An 18,630-nucleotide genomic window follows, 5' to 3' on the forward strand; every position below is an offset into this window, starting at 1 on the left:
GTCCGAAGCGCACACAACGCGGCAGCTGCTCGTCTCCATCTTTTCCACCTCTTTCCACATCCTCACTTTAAAACTATTAATAATAAAAAAGGAAAAAAAAACACCTTTGTCGTCTGCACCTGCCTCCGTGTGCACACACACACTCATTTTAACAGAGTGGGTGGAAAAGGGAAAGAAGGCGGAGTTGTGTGTGTGTGTTTTTTTCTCTCTTTTTTTTAACTTTAAAAAGGGTTGTGGAGAAACCTGCCTGTCTGCTCGGAGCTGAGAGAGGAGGAGCCTGCGGGGTGTGGGACTCCAGACAAAGGAGGCATAAACACACTGACACTGGATCACTGGAGCAAAAGGAGAGGAAGACGACTGGCAAGCTTCACTTAACAGGGACAGAGACGATCCCCCCAACCCCTGGACTACTTGTGCTGTGTTTTGGAAAACTTTTTCTTTTTTTTTGCGTGTGTGTGTGTGTGTTTATCAGCTGTATGGATCTGTTCGTGGGCCGAGAGATGTTTGTGCTGGAGCAGCGGTTGCCATATGTTCCCCACAGTGTGTAGGAGTGTGTGGGCTTGGTGTGTCTGGGATGGAAAAGTGGGGCTGGCACGACCAACAGCTCCTCTCTTAGCTTTACGCCATGGGGGGTTGCCATAGTTACCCCTCGGCAACGAAGGCGGACGAGAAGACTCTCCAGCCTTCTGACTTCAGCAATGACAAAAGGTGAGTTTTATTTCTCATTTCGCAACTGCCTTCTCACGTTTCACATCAGGAAATCTGTTTTGAATTTCCACCGTCAGCCCCCCCCCCCTTTTTTTTTTTTAGGAACTTGTGTTTTGAAAGGCCGTACATGAGTAAAAAAAAGAAAAAAACGAAAAAGGAAGCTGGAGTAATCTGTAATTATGGTTAGGAAGAAACCTGACTAAAAAGCTGGCTGCACATGGGTTACTGAGGAATGTTCTCCAGATAAGAGTGTGTGTGTGTGTGTGTTGCATATTTGCCTGATGCCATCAGTAATGGTGGATTCCTCCAACAGCGGGAACACATGTCGAGAAGTAGTTTGAACCTATTTGAGGAAAAAAGACGTAGAGATAATGGGTTTTATCTCAGTTACTTTGCAAATGTTTGCTCTAGGAGGAATCGTTTACAACCAGCTGGCCGCTGCGCCGCCGCCGCCGCGGCCGAGGCTGCTGTTTATTTCACCGTCACGACAGAGAGGAAGGTCAACAGATGGCCAAGAGCAGGAGAGCAGGGTCAGAGAGGAGTGTGTTTGCACACAAACACAGCATTATAAGTAGCTCTGGGCTCATTGTGTTTTGTGTGCTGACAACTGGTAGCCAAGAGGCGGTAATGGAGTTAATATCACGGAGGTGGAACGGGACAGGATGTTAACAGCAGAAGTTCCTGTGGACATTGGAGAAGTTTGTCACGGCTTGACGTGGCCGTACCTCCGCAAAAAGCTAATGTTTACATTCTTTTCTGTCGCTGTTCCTCCCGCTCCGTCCCGGCTGACCTTTACTTTGAACAAAGACCTCCTGTTTAAACCGTTAAACAAATTCTCCCTGGCCGGCCCTCACCCACCCACCCACACACACACATATATATACACTCCGGGGGGAGTGAAAAAAAAAAACCCACAGAGAGCTCTGTGTTTTCCTTATCACACCAGACAAGGTCACACCGAGCAAACCCTCAGCTGCCGCGTGTGCGTTGACATCTAAAATCTAAGCATGGCAGCTGCCCGGTTCGCTGCGCTTCGAGACGTGCGCTTAACTGCAAAGCGCTGTCTCTTTAAAAGTATTCCAACATGCGTGGAGCCGCGGACTACCTCACCTCTCTGCTTTGAATAAAGTCAAATGGTGCTGCCAGTTCGACTTTCCAGTACACTTTCGCAGGCATCACTCGCTCCCGTTCGTGCGCTCGCGCTCCTCGGCTGTCACAAGTTCCAGCGCTGCTGATTGTGAAGCTCGGCCTGCAGCTTATCAGCAGGTATACGAGCCGATGTAGGAAGGGGAAGGTTTTTTCCTGGAGCCAGCAGGCCTCAGCGCTGCTGCTCGGCACAGTGTTAGTACTTTCCGCTCTTTGCTCTGCAGCCCTGACCAGTGCAGCAGTCAGCTTCATTACCAGCAATTACTCTGGCTCTGTATTGACTGCCTTCATCTCATTAACTGCTGCTCTATTGGAAGCTCGGGTCTGCAGCGTTTCAGCGGTGTTAGTATGTCGTGCGGGGGCAAGACGAATGAGGGACGGTAAAACGTGGTATCTATCGACTGCAGCAGGAGTAATTAAATCCACTGACCTATCGGTTGTTTTACACAGCGATACTTTCTGTCTCTGCTTCATTAACCCCCCCCCCCCTGCGCTGTCCTTCCCAAGGGGAATTAATAACAATAATCAGGAAGAGAGGCCATATCTGCAGCAGCAGTTCGTGTGCCAGCGCATCACACACACGGACATCTTCACCCTCATAGCGCTGCCGCCTGGCGTCGACAAGGCAGAGTGGCTTGCCAGCAACAGTAAGTACTAACAGATTTCAGCCTGGACCCCCTTCCTCTCTCCCGCTCTCCGTCCTCCCGTGCGCAAACTGCCAAATAAAAGAATACTATGTGCAAGCCGTAATGATTGTCTGCTTAATTCCTTCCAGCTGTGGCATTTTTCAAGCACATAAACCTGTTCTCCAGCGCGCTGTCGGAGTTCTGCACTCCCAGCACCTGCCCCAACGCCTGTGGACCGGGCAACACGTGAGTTATGGAGCATTGTGCAGTTATGATACAGCAGATGACGGTTTTATTTGCCAAGGTGGATCCACAAACACCTCAGTTAACGCTATTAAAGCACGGTGCCAAAGCAAACTGTTGACACAGGGGAGTGTGAATTGATAACCAGGATGTTGTTTCTGAGAAGACGTCGCTGCCGAATCCTCCTCGAGCTCGGTTTAAGTTCTGCCCACCCCCATGACTGTGTTGTTACATACACTGACGGTGCAACAGTAGACATGGAGAAGTAACTCCAGAAGACAGAGCAAAAACGTATTAAGTAGCTTCTGACATTTCCTCTAAATATCATGTCGAGTTAACACACACTCATCTCACACAATGTGTTTATGATTGGCATACTTCCCTATAACACTACAATTCTGGCTCCACTCTACCGGTCACTGCAGAGCTCCAGAAATCGCTCTGTTTACATGAATCATTTTGAATGTTCCAATTTGACTTGAAGTGCACACATAAATTATCGGCCTTAAATGGCCGTTTTTGCGTACTCCGAATGGGACCTCTATTCGGCTGGCTGACCTAATCACTAGCACATTCGTCCGTGCTCTCACACGGTTTGTTTACACGTGTAAAGGTTTATTCTGGAAAGTCGGGAATATATGCAAACAGAGACAAATAAACCAGAATTGGCCTTTAAGCGGAATTCGTACCCAGATCTCGCGCCGTTTGCCAGCAGATGGGTTTCATTTGTCGTCATCCATCACGGATCCTGTTGTTTCCACGCTGTAAACAGCCGCCGTGTTGTGTCTTGGTGTTGTCAGGGTTTATTTTTGGACTGACGACCATGGCAGGAAGCTGAAGTGCTCCGCTCCGCTTTACTTCGACTATGCCATGTCGTACATTCAGGATCTGCTGACTGATGAAGACGTGTTCCCCACAAAAGCAGGTGAGCTGCATTTATAAGTCACATGTGCTGCGTTCACACGCACATCGTGTTCCGGTTTCACTTTTAAGCCCTCGTTTTTCTGTTTCTCAGGCTCCGTGTTTCCTACCGGCTTCTTCCTTCTGGTCCAGAAGGTGTTTTTGCTGTTGTTCAGGACTCTCGCTCACATTTACTGGGCTCACTACAGAGAGGCGCTCGCGCTGGGCCTGCACCCCCACCTCAACACACTTTTCACGCACCTCACTCTCTTCTGCCGGCAGCATGCTCTGCTGGATCAGGAAGACGTTGAGCCGCTGCAGGACCTCATCGCAGCCCTGGGACGGCAGGCCTGAAGTGAAGAAGACAAACGCTAAGATATCGTACGCTCACGTTCTCAACACACTCGTATTTATTTGTTACAGCTGGTTGCATCTCGGCGCTCTGGGCCAAACTTTAACTTCACGGGCGTGGACTTTTTGGAAGACGAGTCTGGAAGTTGTAACATGACAGACAGGAAAATGCAGACAAGAGTATCTGGCTCCTGTTATATATATAGCTAATGTGTCATTGTATGATTAATATTGCATGTTTTTTTTGTTTTTTTTTTTATGTACTGGTGCACTGTTTTGTTTGTGATGAGGTCAAGGTCTTCGGGATCATTCATGTCTTCCTTACCGTAAGACGCCACCATGAAAAATGTTATCTTGTTTGTTTGTTTTTTTTTGTTTTTGTTTTTTATGATTTCTCTAAAAGACAAACAAGCCAAGCTGGTGCCATCATCGTACTTGGATGTGAATACGTTATAATCTCATCTGTGAGAAAAACTTTTTTTGTTTTTCTGCATCTTCGTGTATGATTCTCTATTCTGTAATAAACATTTGTGCCATATTGCCTTTAAAGTGGATTTAAAAACGACGACGACGTGCTATTTGTAGGAATGATTGAATTCAAAGGAGTGGAGAGGAGCCAGTTTGATCCAGACTTATTTGAATCAGGAAGGCCTGAGGCGGCTTAGCAGCAGCAGCACCACCTGGTGTCTGCAGAGGAATACTACATGTATTATGTTCTACCTGCTTTATTTACCTTTATCTGCAGATTTATCTTGCAGCATCATCAGTTTCATTACAAACATACGCTACTTCCACAATCATAAACGCTGGAAAGACACTTTCTGCAAACTTAAAAAACAGAAACAGTCTGTTTTCAGAAAGCAATATGTACATTTTTCACAGAATGGCATATTGGCATAATGCCTCTGTTACTGTAGGAATTTAAATATAGACCAGTCAGGCATAACATTACGATTATATCGACAATCTTGTGACAATACAATGTTGTGCTGAGGAATTTTTCGACCTGGCATTCATGTGGATGTTACTTACCTCAATTACCCCACCTCCATAGCAATGACACTCCTTGTTGGCAGCAGCCACCCCCAGCAGGATGCAGCCTGACACAGACACACACACAAAAACGGTTTAGGAACAACTCAAAGAACATGAAAAACAAACAGCGCACTAGATCCTAAAGTGATCAAGTATCTGTGTGATGATCCACAGAGGCCCCTCCCCTCAATCCATAGGACTCAAAGGCCCACACTAATATTATCCTGTTGCCACACATCACAGGACATCCTCAGAAGGCCCATCTCTGATTAGTCATTACACAATATTAGGAATGTGGTCATAATGTTATGCCTGATCAGTGTTATCTCTCCTGGATGATTAGTTTCACAATTTCAAGCTCCCACCACATCAAAGTGCCCTTGACCAGGTCACTCTGACCTCCCTCTGGATGAGTATAATTATTGGAATAAATCTGAGGATATAATATCGAAATTTGTTTTGTAATCACATCATTTCTGATGTTCACCCTGAATATGTGAGAAACTCTGATCCTCATCTCTCCAGAAGTTGCATGAGAAGTATGTTAACATGTTTTTTCCTTCAGTATCAAAGTAATTTAGTAATTAAAGTGTTTGCAGTGAATGCTTAAACAGGCACTTTACTCACTCTAATTCAAATCAGATCTGGGCTCTATTTTTGGACTTGTGTATTTTTTTTTCATTGCATGCTGGTTTCTTGCTGTAAGCGGGTCATTAACTGACTTTCGTTTAAAGTAGCTGCTGCTCTGCTTGTGGGTTAAGGGTTAGTGGGTCTTTGTGGTTCCTAATATGATCTGAGATCTTACTCAATATGCCAAAAAAAATAAATAAAAAATACTCTGGAAACTTACACTCCACCAGTTTCCTGTCGCCAGCCCTGAACCTCAGAGAGATTTAAAAGCGAAGGAAAAAATAATTTAAAGGCTCACACTGACTTTCTGTCTGCACCAGTCGGTGGCAGTTGCTATTTCTGTGCATGTGTGAGTGAGTCCACCCTAAATGGGAAATATGTGACCATATACACATGAAGACTTTAGTTTTGTGTGGTGGTTTTTCTGCCAGTGTGGACATGTAGTCCCTTATTTCACCACACAGAGGCATCAAAAGTCAACCATCCGTCTATCTACAATATAACAATATCAACGTCTATAACAATATAAGAGGGTTATAGGAGCCTATCCCAGCCTGTAGCTGCATTGTCCAAGATAAATAATTAACAATAATTAATTGAAATTGGGATATTTAAAAAGGGATGACCAGAGCATTTAGTAGTCTGGTTCCAAATTACAACTAAGATATTATCTCTCTGAAATGTTTTAACCCTTGCATGGTGTTCATATTTTTGCATTTTGGGGGGTTTTATTTCACCACAATCAAACACTTTTATGTTTAAATAACACACAGATGTTTCCTTCATCACATTTTCCGTTTGTTTTTTAATAAAATATAATAAAAAGAGAAAATTAGATATATTCAAGAAATGAGTGGGTAAAGTTGACAAGTTTGCAACTAAACCAGGGTTTTTCATATCTTTATAGCATCATTTTTACTTATTTGAACTTCACTGGAAGTTTTCAAGAGCACCCAACTGCAGGTAAGATGGCCTACCAGGGCGCTGCCATACCTCAACTCCTTGCCAAATCTCCAGAGCAGAAGTAAGTTAAATGTCACATGATCCTTAAAAATGACTCAAAACATTTCTTTTATTCTTAAAGAGATTGTATAATAGAAGTACCCTAGGACTGTCTAAGTATCTTATGTTGTCTACTGATTAACCCCGGTGAAGTTAATTCATTTTCTATTTTTGTTGGTTTTTATCCTTTATCGTTCTTGTCAGATATTGTCTTCATGATTCTGCTCCTGTATGTCTGGTGTCATTATTATCGGCTTAAACATTAGTTTTGCAAGGATCAGTGTCTCATCTCATCTTCTACTGCCTCTTATCCTCTCTGTTCTAGGGCCATGGGGGTTTCTGGAGCCTATCCCAGGTATCATGGGGCGAGAGGCGGGGTACAGATCACCAGTCTATCGTGGGGCTGACAACCATTCACACTCGCACCTACAGTCAGTATAGAGTCACCAGTTAACTAACGAGCATGTCTTTGGGGGTGGGAGGAAACTGGAGTACCTGGAGAAAACCGGCGCAGACACAGGGAGAACATGCTAAGACTCGAACCTGGACCTTCTCGCTCAGAGGTTCAATGTAAACTCTGTTAGATTAGTGCAAAAATGATTGCTCCATTGAAAAACTGTCTTCAGATGTCCCTTTTTTTCACTACTTCTGTCACTGATCTTGCTGCATTCAATACATCTGAAAGTTAAGTATTTATTGTTTCCTTTTGCTTGTGCGACAGATTCCTTAAACTTTATATTTAGAACATGTGCTTTTCCTTGATTGACTTGCCTTGAGAGGTAAATCAGTGCACGGGCATCTTTGTATGCTAAGGGCTCAGAGGGGGAGAGAGGATAAGTCTGGATAGTGTGGACATGCACACACTATCTGTCTCTCACACACACACACAGGTTTGTTCTTAGTGTAGATAGGAGATGTGTTAATGCCCATGTTGGACTGAGTTGAGGCTCACCGTGTTGGAAACTGAGCTTAGAAGTTAATACTGCAAACCGCTGAGTCACACACACACAGGTACGGGCCTTTAATTAAGACCTGAAGCCACCTCCACATACAGAGCACTCTTTTAATCAGGTTCAGGCTCCGAGCTTCTCAGCTGTGTCCTCCTTCACGGCGAAGAAAAGAAAAGTTGTTCTTTTAAAAACGGGGATAACGGCAGCGCTGCAACCGACGGGAGAGATTATACCTCTCCGTATCTTATCTTTGCTTCTCTGAAACGCCTTCTAATGGAGGGACGCCCTACGGCGGCAGCGGGCGAACTGGCTGAACTGTACCAATTACACAATTACAAATTTATTTTTCATGCCACGCTCTCATTCCATATCAAAGTTTGGTACTTTTCCCAAACATTTTGTAGACTTTGGGCACAAATGGATTTTTGTTTTAAATGGGAATATTTAGAGGGTTATTAAAGAGGTCATTCACAGACAGAGGAAATAAAAAAGGAGAAAACAATTCCTGAAAGTTTTCAACTAAATTGTTAATCATGTCATAGATCATCCAATGAATGTCTGAACTCCCATGCGGGTAAGGAACATGTTGTTGATCTCAACAGTCCACATCTTGAAACTTGCTCTGGAGTGATCCTTGATCGTCACCGGCTTTTACTGAGAATCAGCTATAAAGATAAATGTCACTTTTTTCCCTGTTTACCTTATAAATGTCACAAGGACACATCCTGCTCCAGAAGCAGAGCGTTTTAAAATGGCATGTGGGTATAAATCTACGCCGACAAAGCTTTTACTGTATTTATACTTCTAATGGCACACGTGATTTCTCTCTTGGGTAACAGTCTTTAATGCCACGCGCCTACTCGGTGCATTCGTCTCCTATCACTCGTACAAGTTGTACTGTGAGCAAAATATTTAGGGCCGGTGGTGTTTATTAGTTTCCAGTCAATTTTCTCCAGTGGTTTTAACTCACTAGACCTCAGTAGCGATATTTCTCTGGGTTTATCAGATGTTGATTTTTAAGATAGTTATGAGTTATGAGTCTGGTTTTCTATTTCTATTCATTTAAATGAAAAATTAAAGAGACAAAAAACACACAAAAAAGGTTGCTAAATTGTGTAGTTTTGTTAGGTATATTAAGTAAAACTATAACAGAGTCAATTCTAATGTAAAATGATTGTATTCTCACTTCTTTTTGGGCATTTTGTTGAAATGCTATTAATTTAAATTGTTCTATTAAGTGTTTTATGTTTTACATTCTAAACTTGTCTAAACATAATAAATAAGGTGATTAATGCACATAAAGTGGGGTTAATATGACCTCGGTGTGTTAATGATGGGCTCACAGGTTCGTTTTCTAAGTGGGTCAATCTGGTCACCAATACGTCCACAGTGTGAATGGGATCCAAACCCAGTGATTAAACCCACCGGGACACTTCTGTGGAAGGTCGCAATAACCGCACATATAAAAACAAGCACCCAACAACAAGAAGTAACCAAATGGATTTTACCTCTATAACCGAGATTTTATGAGACGACTGGAGCTCTCCAGGTTTAATTAGGTTTTGGGCTTCAGTGGAGGTTAGTTTGTTGAGTAGGACAGACAATAAGCCTCACTCCTTCTCCCCCCTCCACCTCCCCCCACCACCTCCTCCTCCTCCTCTTCTTACCGGGCTTTATAAATCAGAAAGCTCCAGTTGCTCCGATGAGTTTCAGCAGCTTCAACATCGGATAATGTCGAGAGTGACGGAGATGGAAGAGGAAAGACTGGTGATGCTTTCAAGTTCACACGTCTAAATGGGAAACGTTTTATTTTTTTATAAATAAGGCAAACAACGACACCTCTGTAACGGTTTTATTTTTACGCAACTAATATTCTCGGGCTTTTGTTTTACTTATTTTCACGAATTTTTTTGATATTTCTATCTTTTTTTTTTTTTTACATCACCAATAGTCTCCTCCAGGAGCGCGCGTCACCCGTGCGCCGCCATGTGTGCCCTTCTTTCGGCGTGGCTGTGCTTGCTGCTCAGCCTCATGCCTCTGGAGATCCAGTCCCGGGGTCTGACTCTGCAGAGACCTCACAGACACAGGTACCACTGCCTCACCAGGCTTTTACGCACTGTTTGCTGCTGTGTACACATAGAGAGAGAAAAATTTTTAATTCTGCAGGGGAAAAAAAGTTGGAAAACTATACAAAAATTGTGCGTTGAAATAGCCTACGTGCTATAGGAACACACTGGGGACTAGACTGAGTTAGTGTAAGTCAAAAAAATTTGTAATAACAATAGTTACAGTAGAAGCAGACGCATTATTTTTTTATATATAAAACAGGTATTTTTCTGTGGCTAATGTTGGAGTGAAAGTCCACTGTTAATAAAAATAAATAAAAACAACTAAGTGAAATGGAAGAGAGACTGCTAGTTCAGTTTAGGTCAGTTAAAAACTACACTAAACCATAAATTAACTATAAAAAAAACGTATTGACAATCAATATAATATAATTACTCTTTTTTTTTGGTTTTGGTTCCAGCTTTCACAGCATGAGAATTTGCTGTTTTTCCTTTGCTGTACATGACTTTTAATTGATCATCTTTGGGTGTTTGCTCTGCTGTTTTCACACAGAGAGACACTGTGGGAACTTGTGATGGGCCTTTGATGTCACCCATACCAAATTATAACCAGCGAAATAATGAAGACGTTCATAAATAATGCACGTTATGGTGATAGGCCTGCCTCTACCTTAGGCAAATATTAATGTGAGAAAAGGGTCTGGCAGCAGAATGAGGTAATTCCTCTCAGCAGCAGGAGGTGAGACAGAGGTGAGGGTGATTTAGTGGGATTTGGGACTGGGATACATACCGAGGGGCCAAGCAGTGAACGAGACAGACTGCAACAACACACTCTACAGACAGCTGCTGATTGGTGGTGATAATGTAACTGAGCATCTTATGACATAAGTGCCACGGGCACGGTGGCAGGACGTTTCAAATAGGCATCGCATGCATGCGTCACAACAACTGTAATAGTCTCTGTGAAGGGCCCAAACCACACTTGTCGGCCGAAGGGAGGGGCTGTGGTCACTGAGTAAGTTATATAAGAGGGATTTCTCTATTATTCATAGATTTTTATAACACTTTAATCCCATATTAGTGTAAATACACAAGGCTGATTGTTCAATTACTAAAAAGAACACCAGCTTAAGTTGGACGTAAGGCCAAAAGTGGAAGATAACGGTGCACCAAGAGGCTCTTTAATGCTCAGACAAAACCCAGAATCAATAACAAACTATTATTCAGTAACATAATATGATCGTCTCTGATATATAGTTTTGTTTTTTTCAGAACTATTGACAGTGTTTTTGCATCTCGGTGTGATTCGTCACTGATTTATGTGGCAAAGTACCACTGCTGGCACGCAACAAAGAAAAGAGGAGGGAAAGAAAGATTGCTGTAAATTAGAAAAGACGTAGTGAGAGAGAGAGAGAGGCAGAGAAACAGTGGGGATCTGATGGGGACCAGGTTTTTCTTTGCGCAAAGTAGTTTGGAGGAGTTAGAACAGGAAGGTGCGTGTGTGTGAGTGTGTGTGTGTCTGCATGTGTGTTCACTCTCTGAGGACAACCCCATGCTGCGCTCTAACTTGGGAGGAATGTTGGAGAAGAAGCTCCATTTTGCTCTCAGGCCCTCCACAGGTTCACGTCCTGAACCACCGTATAACACGCACACACACACACACACACACACACACTCACACTCACACACGCACACGCACACACACACACACAGCAGAGAGAGGCTGCAGTAGAAAGCGTACAAGCAAAAGATATTTAGAACCTCATGCTGCATATAAATATAAGACGATTCCCCAGACAAGACTAATGAATGGATGGATGAAGGTGTGCGTGTGAATCAAGGTGAGAGACTCCGATTGGCCGCAACACAGACACACAACTAAACCCGGGTGAGAACAACGTCACTGAAAGAGTGAAATAGACCAGTTGCATGAACTATAAAGCCTACCTCGCCTTTAAGCAGATCAGGTTCTGATCACTACTTGTCCTAGAAATGTTATTTCTGGTCTAACGTCACTTGCTTCCAAGGTGCATGGAGGAGGAAAAGTAATGAAAAGAGGTGAAGACTTCAGCAAAACTTTTAATATACAATAAAGTTGCTCCATACACCGATCAGGCATAACATTGTGACTACCTTCCTAATATTGTGCCTCCAAAATCAGTTGCGACACATCAGAGAATGGGCCCTCTGAGTGTGTCCTGTGGTGTCTGGCAACAGCATGTTGTTAGTGGGGTGCTCTGGGTCCTGTCAGCTGAAGAGAGGGGCATCTATGGATCAGGCTTGTACCAGTGCATCCCACAGATACTTGATCAGTTTGGGATCCAATGAATTTGGAGGCCACGTCAACACCTTGTGCTGTTTTTTTGAGTTGCTCCTAAACCGTTTTAGTGTCAGGCTGCATCCTGCTGGGGATAGCTGCTGCCATCAAGGAGCGTCATTACCATAGGGTGGGGTTGCCTGCTCTGGTCTAGGTGGGTGGCACATGTCTAAGTAACACCCACACAAATGCCAGGTCCAAAAGTTTCCTGGCAGAACACTGAATTGTCACTGTGTGGTTGATGTTATTTACTTTTCCTCTCAGTGGTTTTAATGTTGTGGCTGATCGGCGTATGTTAGCGGCGTCTTCACTTCATTTCCTTTTCCGCAACAAATAAAGTTCCTGGAACTGTAAATGTTCAAACATCCTCTTCTGTTTAGCCTTCAGGGAACATTTTGTGTCGATGGGAAACTCGGTTCGCCGAAGAAGATTGTGTGATACGATCGGACTTCATTTTCAAGGTTAAGAAAGGGTTTTAAAGCTGCTATAATCCTTTCACACTGACAAAGGATCAAATGACCCCATGAAAGTGGATGCTCAGAGTGATGAGGTCTATGAAGCGTGTAAAGCTCCTATATAACCCTGCCGGCCTTGCAGAGACAGCGCACGAAGGTCTGGGTGGTGCGCTGGCTTCATTTTTCCTAATTGTCCACACCGGAGAAGGCAACGCTGAAAGGCATGTCTGGTCTCTGGTGTCTAGTCTCCTCTTTTACAACAAGCTGGGGCAGAAGTTAATGAACACAGTGACTATTGGACGACTTAAAACAAGCCTGCTGCATGTAAAGGAAGGCTAAGCAGTGGGTTAAAATCTTGTTTTCAGTATCAAGTTGTAAATATAATCTTCATTATGATGCTAAAAGATAATTTTGCAGGAATTCTACTGAAATGTCGTCTTATATTTGTTATTAGCTCATCTCTGCGTGTTGATGCAGATGCAGCCTACCTGTGCTGGTTGTGTCAGGGACTGAGAAGCCGTTCGGTGGCCTACATTTCCTCTGACTGGGAGGCATCGTGGCGCCAAGTGCCTTTTCCCTTCAGAGACAATAGTGTTTTAAGCCGCACCACAGGCGGCTGTTTAGCCACACATTCGTTTTGTGCGTCCAAGGGAGATAAAGATGGACAACCGTAGGTGTGCATACACTGAAACCAATACGGTATATGTAGCGCGTTGTGTGTAGGTCTAGTTTGTCACGTGTCCCGTGCACGTGTGTGCCCCAGCAAGTGTGCCAGTGTGTTTGTGTGTGCACCTCATTCAGCATTCATTAAAACCAATTCAGATTTAGCAGGCTCAAAGTCACTGGTGTAACACACAATAGTGAGTGAGCGAGTGAGGGAGTGAGTGGCTGAATAAATGAATGTGTGTGTGTTGGCAGCGAGAGCCCAAGGTGTCCGGCCAGAGTAGTGATCAGAATACCAGTCAGGATTAGTTGCAGGGTAAAGAGCATATCGTAATTTGGCCCACTTTTCACACCAAATAAACAAACAAACAATTCACTTCACCCGCCCCTCTCCTTTCTGCATTCTATACGATATTAAAAAGATCCAGTTAAGTATTAAACTTGCTGAACCCTCCAGAATACCTGTTACCCCTGTTTATATTTTATCCGCTTTATTCACACGTCCACGTTTGCATCCTCTGTGGACAGTTTGATTTTTTTATTTATTTTTGCATAGTTTCCTTCTTTATTGTGTATTGTTCTATTCTTTGTTTCTTTAAAAGTGTCTTGGTTATTACACGTGCCTTAAATTGCCCTCTGGGGACAATTTAAGTCAACATGGCATATTGATGATAAGATCAAGATGGCCATCATGTACCACATGATATACAAAAACAAAAACACGTGTTTTTTTTTTTCAATGAAATACCAACATCACAAGTACAAAATTGTGATGTAAAACCAATAGAGATGAAATTAGATTCTACTCCTAGTGCCTGTGCATACTACCTTGATTTGGCTGCTACATTACATTATATACACTGAGCATTGCGTAACTTCCGACTGGTCACATGACCAAACAGCCTCTAGTGGTGTAGAGTGTCTGAGAGAGAGAGAGTGGAGAAGAATTGAAAAAAAAAAAAGGTATTGTGTTGATGTGAGAAAAATGTTGGCTAGACAGCGGGGAGGTGAGAAAGAAAGTGCTTAAAACGCACTCGAGAGGAGCGCCGACATGAGAGCCTTCCCTGCGGTTGTCATTTTCCCTCCTGCCCCGTTGCGAGATTAACCGGCTTATAAACTGTTGCTGATTAACAGTTTTAATATTATTATTGACCCGCGTTGATGACTGCAGTATCAGGCCGTTCTCGACTCAGTCGGTTTAAACCACCTTGGTCCAGCTGGGGCCCCTGGCAAGATTTTTACATTGTCTGCATGAAAAAAAAACAAAACAAAAAAACAATTATTGACTAAGATACATGCTAAAGAACAAAGTCATCACTCTTTAACTGTGTTTTGCGGGGCCACATGTGAAAGCCATGCTCAGGCAGTTAAAGGAAAACACACGTATCAGACAAAGATGGCGACTGGATAAGTGGCTTGTTCCACTCTTCCTCAGTTTTGAGGAGTAGAGTGACCCCCCTGCAACACAAGGCCTTGCTACAGCAATCCAGTTTCATTCATAAAACTCAAGCAGACAACATGCACACGTCGGTCCAGCATCATATCAGAACAGGCTCTGTGTGTATTGCCCAAATCTTACACCGAATCTAATATTTTCTCTCTTTTTTTTTTTTCCCAGGCTGACTTTTCCCAGAACCCCCAAATACCCCAAGTCTTCACACCCCACCATCTTGCCTACTGAGTCTGATCTCTCTGCTGCCGTTGACAACGAGATCTCCCAGGAGGACAGACACGTCAACTGGAGGGCCCTGCTGCACAAAGAGCCCCCGCCAAAGTTGTCTGACCCGTGGCTTGACCAAAGCCGCAATGTGCTGCCGGAGGCGCCTGTCTGGCAGCGAGGGTCGCGGGGTCGTCGCCACGCCAACGCCAGCGGGAGGGGCCACGGTCACGGCCACCTGATGAGGGTGGGCTGTGTCCTAGGCACCTGTCAGGTTCAGAACCTCAGCCACCGTCTCTACCAGCTGATCGGACAGAGCGGGAGGGAAGACTCCTCCCCGATTAACCCCCGCAGTCCTCACAGCTTCGGCTAAGGCCGCGCAGCAAAGACGCCTTCGTCGTCGTCGACCACCCCCGGAGGTCCGATGTTTCCTCTGTGGTGCAGTTAGGGTCAAAAAAATAAGCCTGTGATGTCACAACTTGGTATTCTAACTATAGTTTTGACTATAAATCTCATCGTTATAAGTGACATTGTACTCACCATGTGAACTGCTGAAATCTGAGAAAGTATAGAGAAGTCAGATCATCAGGTTTTAAACGAACCCCCAGGTTGGACAAACAAGGTCAAATCAATGAGACTTGCAGATGTTTCCAAAGCAGGCCGAACTTGTGCTGTCTGGGAGCACGATGTACCGCTCATCTTGTAGAAAAAAACGCCGCATTTTGACCTTTGAACCTGTTCCATACTTCTACTTTGCTAACCTTGGCTAACCCGGGCCCTTCTCCAACCTTTAGGCAAGGTCCCAATACGGTTTGCTTATTGAGTAAAGCCTTTGAGCTTCCTCTGAAATTCACAGACAGTAAAATTTGCCACACTCTTCTTCTACATTTGTTGAACCCGTTTGACTTGTTGCTCACAATTCCCATTCAGATCCAAGAGCCCATCTGGTTCTCACTGGGAATCATTATTTCAGGTTCTTTTTAGTCAAAACTATATGTGCGAACCTTGAACGTGAGCCTTGAATTTTGAAAGTTTAGTTTGCAAAATGTTACAATATCCAGCAGGTTTTGGTAAATGGTTGCCACTCGCAGAAGGAAACGCCTGTAGGCATCAACTCAATTTGTTCCCAATTTCTGTCTCTTGGAAAGTCAGACCTGCCCCAGCACTGATACAAGTCAGAATGTCTGGGAAATACCATAATGAAGAGGACGTTGTTTAATCGTCATAAAAAAAAAGACATCTGTGCCCGATACCATGTCTTCAGTAAATGTCACGGCAAGCTTAGGTAGCACATTATTGCTAATTGGTTCAAGTGTGCTCCGGTTTTGTTTTACTAGCTAGAAACACTGTGTTTGTGTTCCCAGGTCTCAGCAATTATTCTGATGAGTACAGTGTTATAGTAACTTAGTAATACAGCGGTCAGTGATGTTGAATTAACATGTAATAAACCATGATTGCCTCTAGTTTCACAGAGGTGCGGACCACATTGTTATCGACCATTGCTGCTAGTTTTGTCCTTTGTGTCATGGCATCCATACAGTAACCACAATTTAGACACTGTGTCCGTAAGTCAGGAAAAACTGTGAACGGGAGAGGCTCGTCTCAAACTGGCCTACCTGGCTAACGTCTACTATCGTCATCAATGGTGATCCTGCTGATCTTAATTTACCTGAGCTCAGCGCTAATCCACGCTGTCCCTCAAAAGCACATTCTGCAAACAAGTAGCTTTGCTTCAGTGCGAACAGAAACCAAGAATAACCTCCAGTTAACCCTTCACCCAAAAGCCAGCAGTTAACACAATCAGCCAAAATAACCACTAACCCTAATCCGTGGTCTGTCTGTGGACTTCTTAGCACACACTGGAGCTCGTCTTCAGTTCTCGTAAACCAGAAGGAGGGCAGCCCCACTGTAGACTTCTGTTTACCTGTAAACTGTACAGTGTTCTTCTTCTTTTTTCGTGTATTTTTTTTTTTTTTTTTAGCCTTAATGGCTTGAATCACTTGTAAGGCCTTATATTATATTGCCTTTCATATGTCCATATTAAAGCATCACACTGAACGTAGGCTACGAACGCTCTATATAAAGACCTCTGCTTTTCCTGCCTGTTTCAGTTCAGCATAACTCCTGTTTCAGTAGTTCTCAGATGTTAATAGCAATGCATGAAAGCACTTTATTTGTTCTTTACATTCAGTATGACTTGAATTTTTAAACAAAGTGTGTTATTTAACTTTACTGGGTCACTTTTGCTGTAAATATCCTACACTAAACCTTCATGTTAATGTTTGAGCTGCTACAAGGTACAAGTGTCCTTCTGTAAAACATCTTTGCTGTTTTCTTCAAATGATTTGGTTTTAAAGTAACAGCGCCGTGTAATAAAACTCTTACTTTTACTGTATCTGACAGCAGTCTGAGGTGTGTTGCCCTTTTTGTGCATACGCAGTTAGAACATGTTATTGATCATTATTACACCAAAACATGTACACAGAAAACATATAGTGGTCATATAAAAATGCGAGCTAGAGGAAAAACACAAGGAAATATTTCAGCCTTGTAATGGCCAACACACAACTGATAATATCAAGATGTACACACAACCAATCACTGAGCAAAACTACTTTTAGATTATAGATGTTTCAGATAAAAGGAAGACAGACAAAAAAGACTGATTAAAGCGACAGATGTCCTGTCATGTGCATGAATTATTTTTTGAACAGTGTTTAACGGCAACATTTGTCCGACTGATATAATAACTTTGCGTAGATACATATCCTTGACTGCACTATCAAAAAGCAAAAACAAGACGGAATCGTTTCTGGAAAATGTTTCTCCACTTATTGGTGATTTGGACAAAGATAGACAGACTTGCTCAGATGTGACTCTAGCACATTCACCATATTGGAAATGGCTCGGCTTAGCTTCCAGCTAATTAAACGGTGGGTGGAGGGCGAGTTTATCTGGGGCAGACAGCTGGCCACCTGTGACTGACTGTCCAGTCTCTCTGCAAATTGATATAATTTGAGTTACAAGACATAAAATGATTAGCCGTGCCGCTGTCATGAATGAGGAAATTCGATATAGAGGCCCGAAACCAGGCTGTAAACATGCTGTAAAGTTGGACATTTTTAAAATGTAGGTCTATGGAGACTTTTGGAGCCTCGAGTGGTCATTTAAGGAACTGCAGCTTGTGAAGGTTCCTCCCATACTGCTGCACTGTATATAGCTAAGATGAGGACAACTTGGCCTAGAGGAGTCTACCATACCCGTGCTACACCACATGTTGCTATACTTGTCAAGTACAGTAGTACATAATATCATAATAATAATAATAATAATAATAATAAGAGCCACCGCCCCCGAAAAAAACTTCAAAGACATAAAGATATTGTTTTTAATATGCTAAATTAAGTGCCTTTTTCAGCTGAAGCTGTAACATTTTTTGGTGGCCTCTAATTTGACCAATCAGGTTTCAGACTTGGTCCAAGTCTCTACCACCCCCCAGACACATCCCTGCCTGCCTTTAAAAAAAACAAACAAATAAATAAAATCAATAAACTAGTGGAAACTTCGTATGTTTTCTCACCATTTATCAGGCTTGTGTGTGAGTGAACACAAAAAATATATGTATAATTCAAACGCATTTTGCATCAAATGAATGTAGACAGTGCTGCTTACACATTTTTTATGTAATCTACTCTCAGATCCAATCCAAAGCTGGTTGACCTTCTGGGACTGTTGCCAAACAAGACTTCTGGTGACCAGAAGTGACCAGGTCATTGACTGACACTTGTTTGAACAAATTTATGTAATGTGTGTGTGTGCGTGTGGGTCTGTATGGCCAAGACATTTCATACTTAGAACAGTCAGGGAATGTTCAACCTTAA

General features: G+C 43.2%; 2 protein-coding genes across 2 annotated transcripts; both read left to right on the plus strand.

The window, feature by feature from the left end:
* Positions 1 to 229: 229 nt before the first annotated feature.
* On the plus strand, positions 230 to 4,512 carry LOC125014479 (MOB kinase activator 2). Its single transcript, XM_047595566.1, has 5 exons — positions 230 to 708; positions 2,362 to 2,501; positions 2,630 to 2,726; positions 3,524 to 3,648; positions 3,739 to 4,512. Exons 1-5 carry the CDS (start codon positions 626 to 628, stop codon positions 3,975 to 3,977), a joined length of 684 nt encoding a protein of 227 aa, XP_047451522.1. The 5' UTR covers positions 230 to 625; the 3' UTR covers positions 3,978 to 4,512.
* A 4,797-nt stretch (positions 4,513 to 9,309) lies between these two features.
* On the plus strand, positions 9,310 to 17,154 carry adm2b (adrenomedullin 2b). The gene is made up of 2 exons (XM_047596684.1): positions 9,310 to 9,678; positions 14,711 to 17,154. The coding sequence occupies exons 1-2, from the start codon at positions 9,578 to 9,580 to the stop codon at positions 15,120 to 15,122; spliced, it is 513 nt and encodes a 170-aa protein (XP_047452640.1). The 5' UTR covers positions 9,310 to 9,577; the 3' UTR covers positions 15,123 to 17,154.
* The last annotated feature ends 1,476 nt before the right edge of the window (positions 17,155 to 18,630 follow it).

The sequence above is a fragment of the Mugil cephalus genome, chromosome 10 (genome assembly GCF_022458985.1).
Source record: "Mugil cephalus isolate CIBA_MC_2020 chromosome 10, CIBA_Mcephalus_1.1, whole genome shotgun sequence".
NCBI lineage: Eukaryota > Metazoa > Chordata > Actinopteri > Mugiliformes > Mugilidae > Mugil > Mugil cephalus.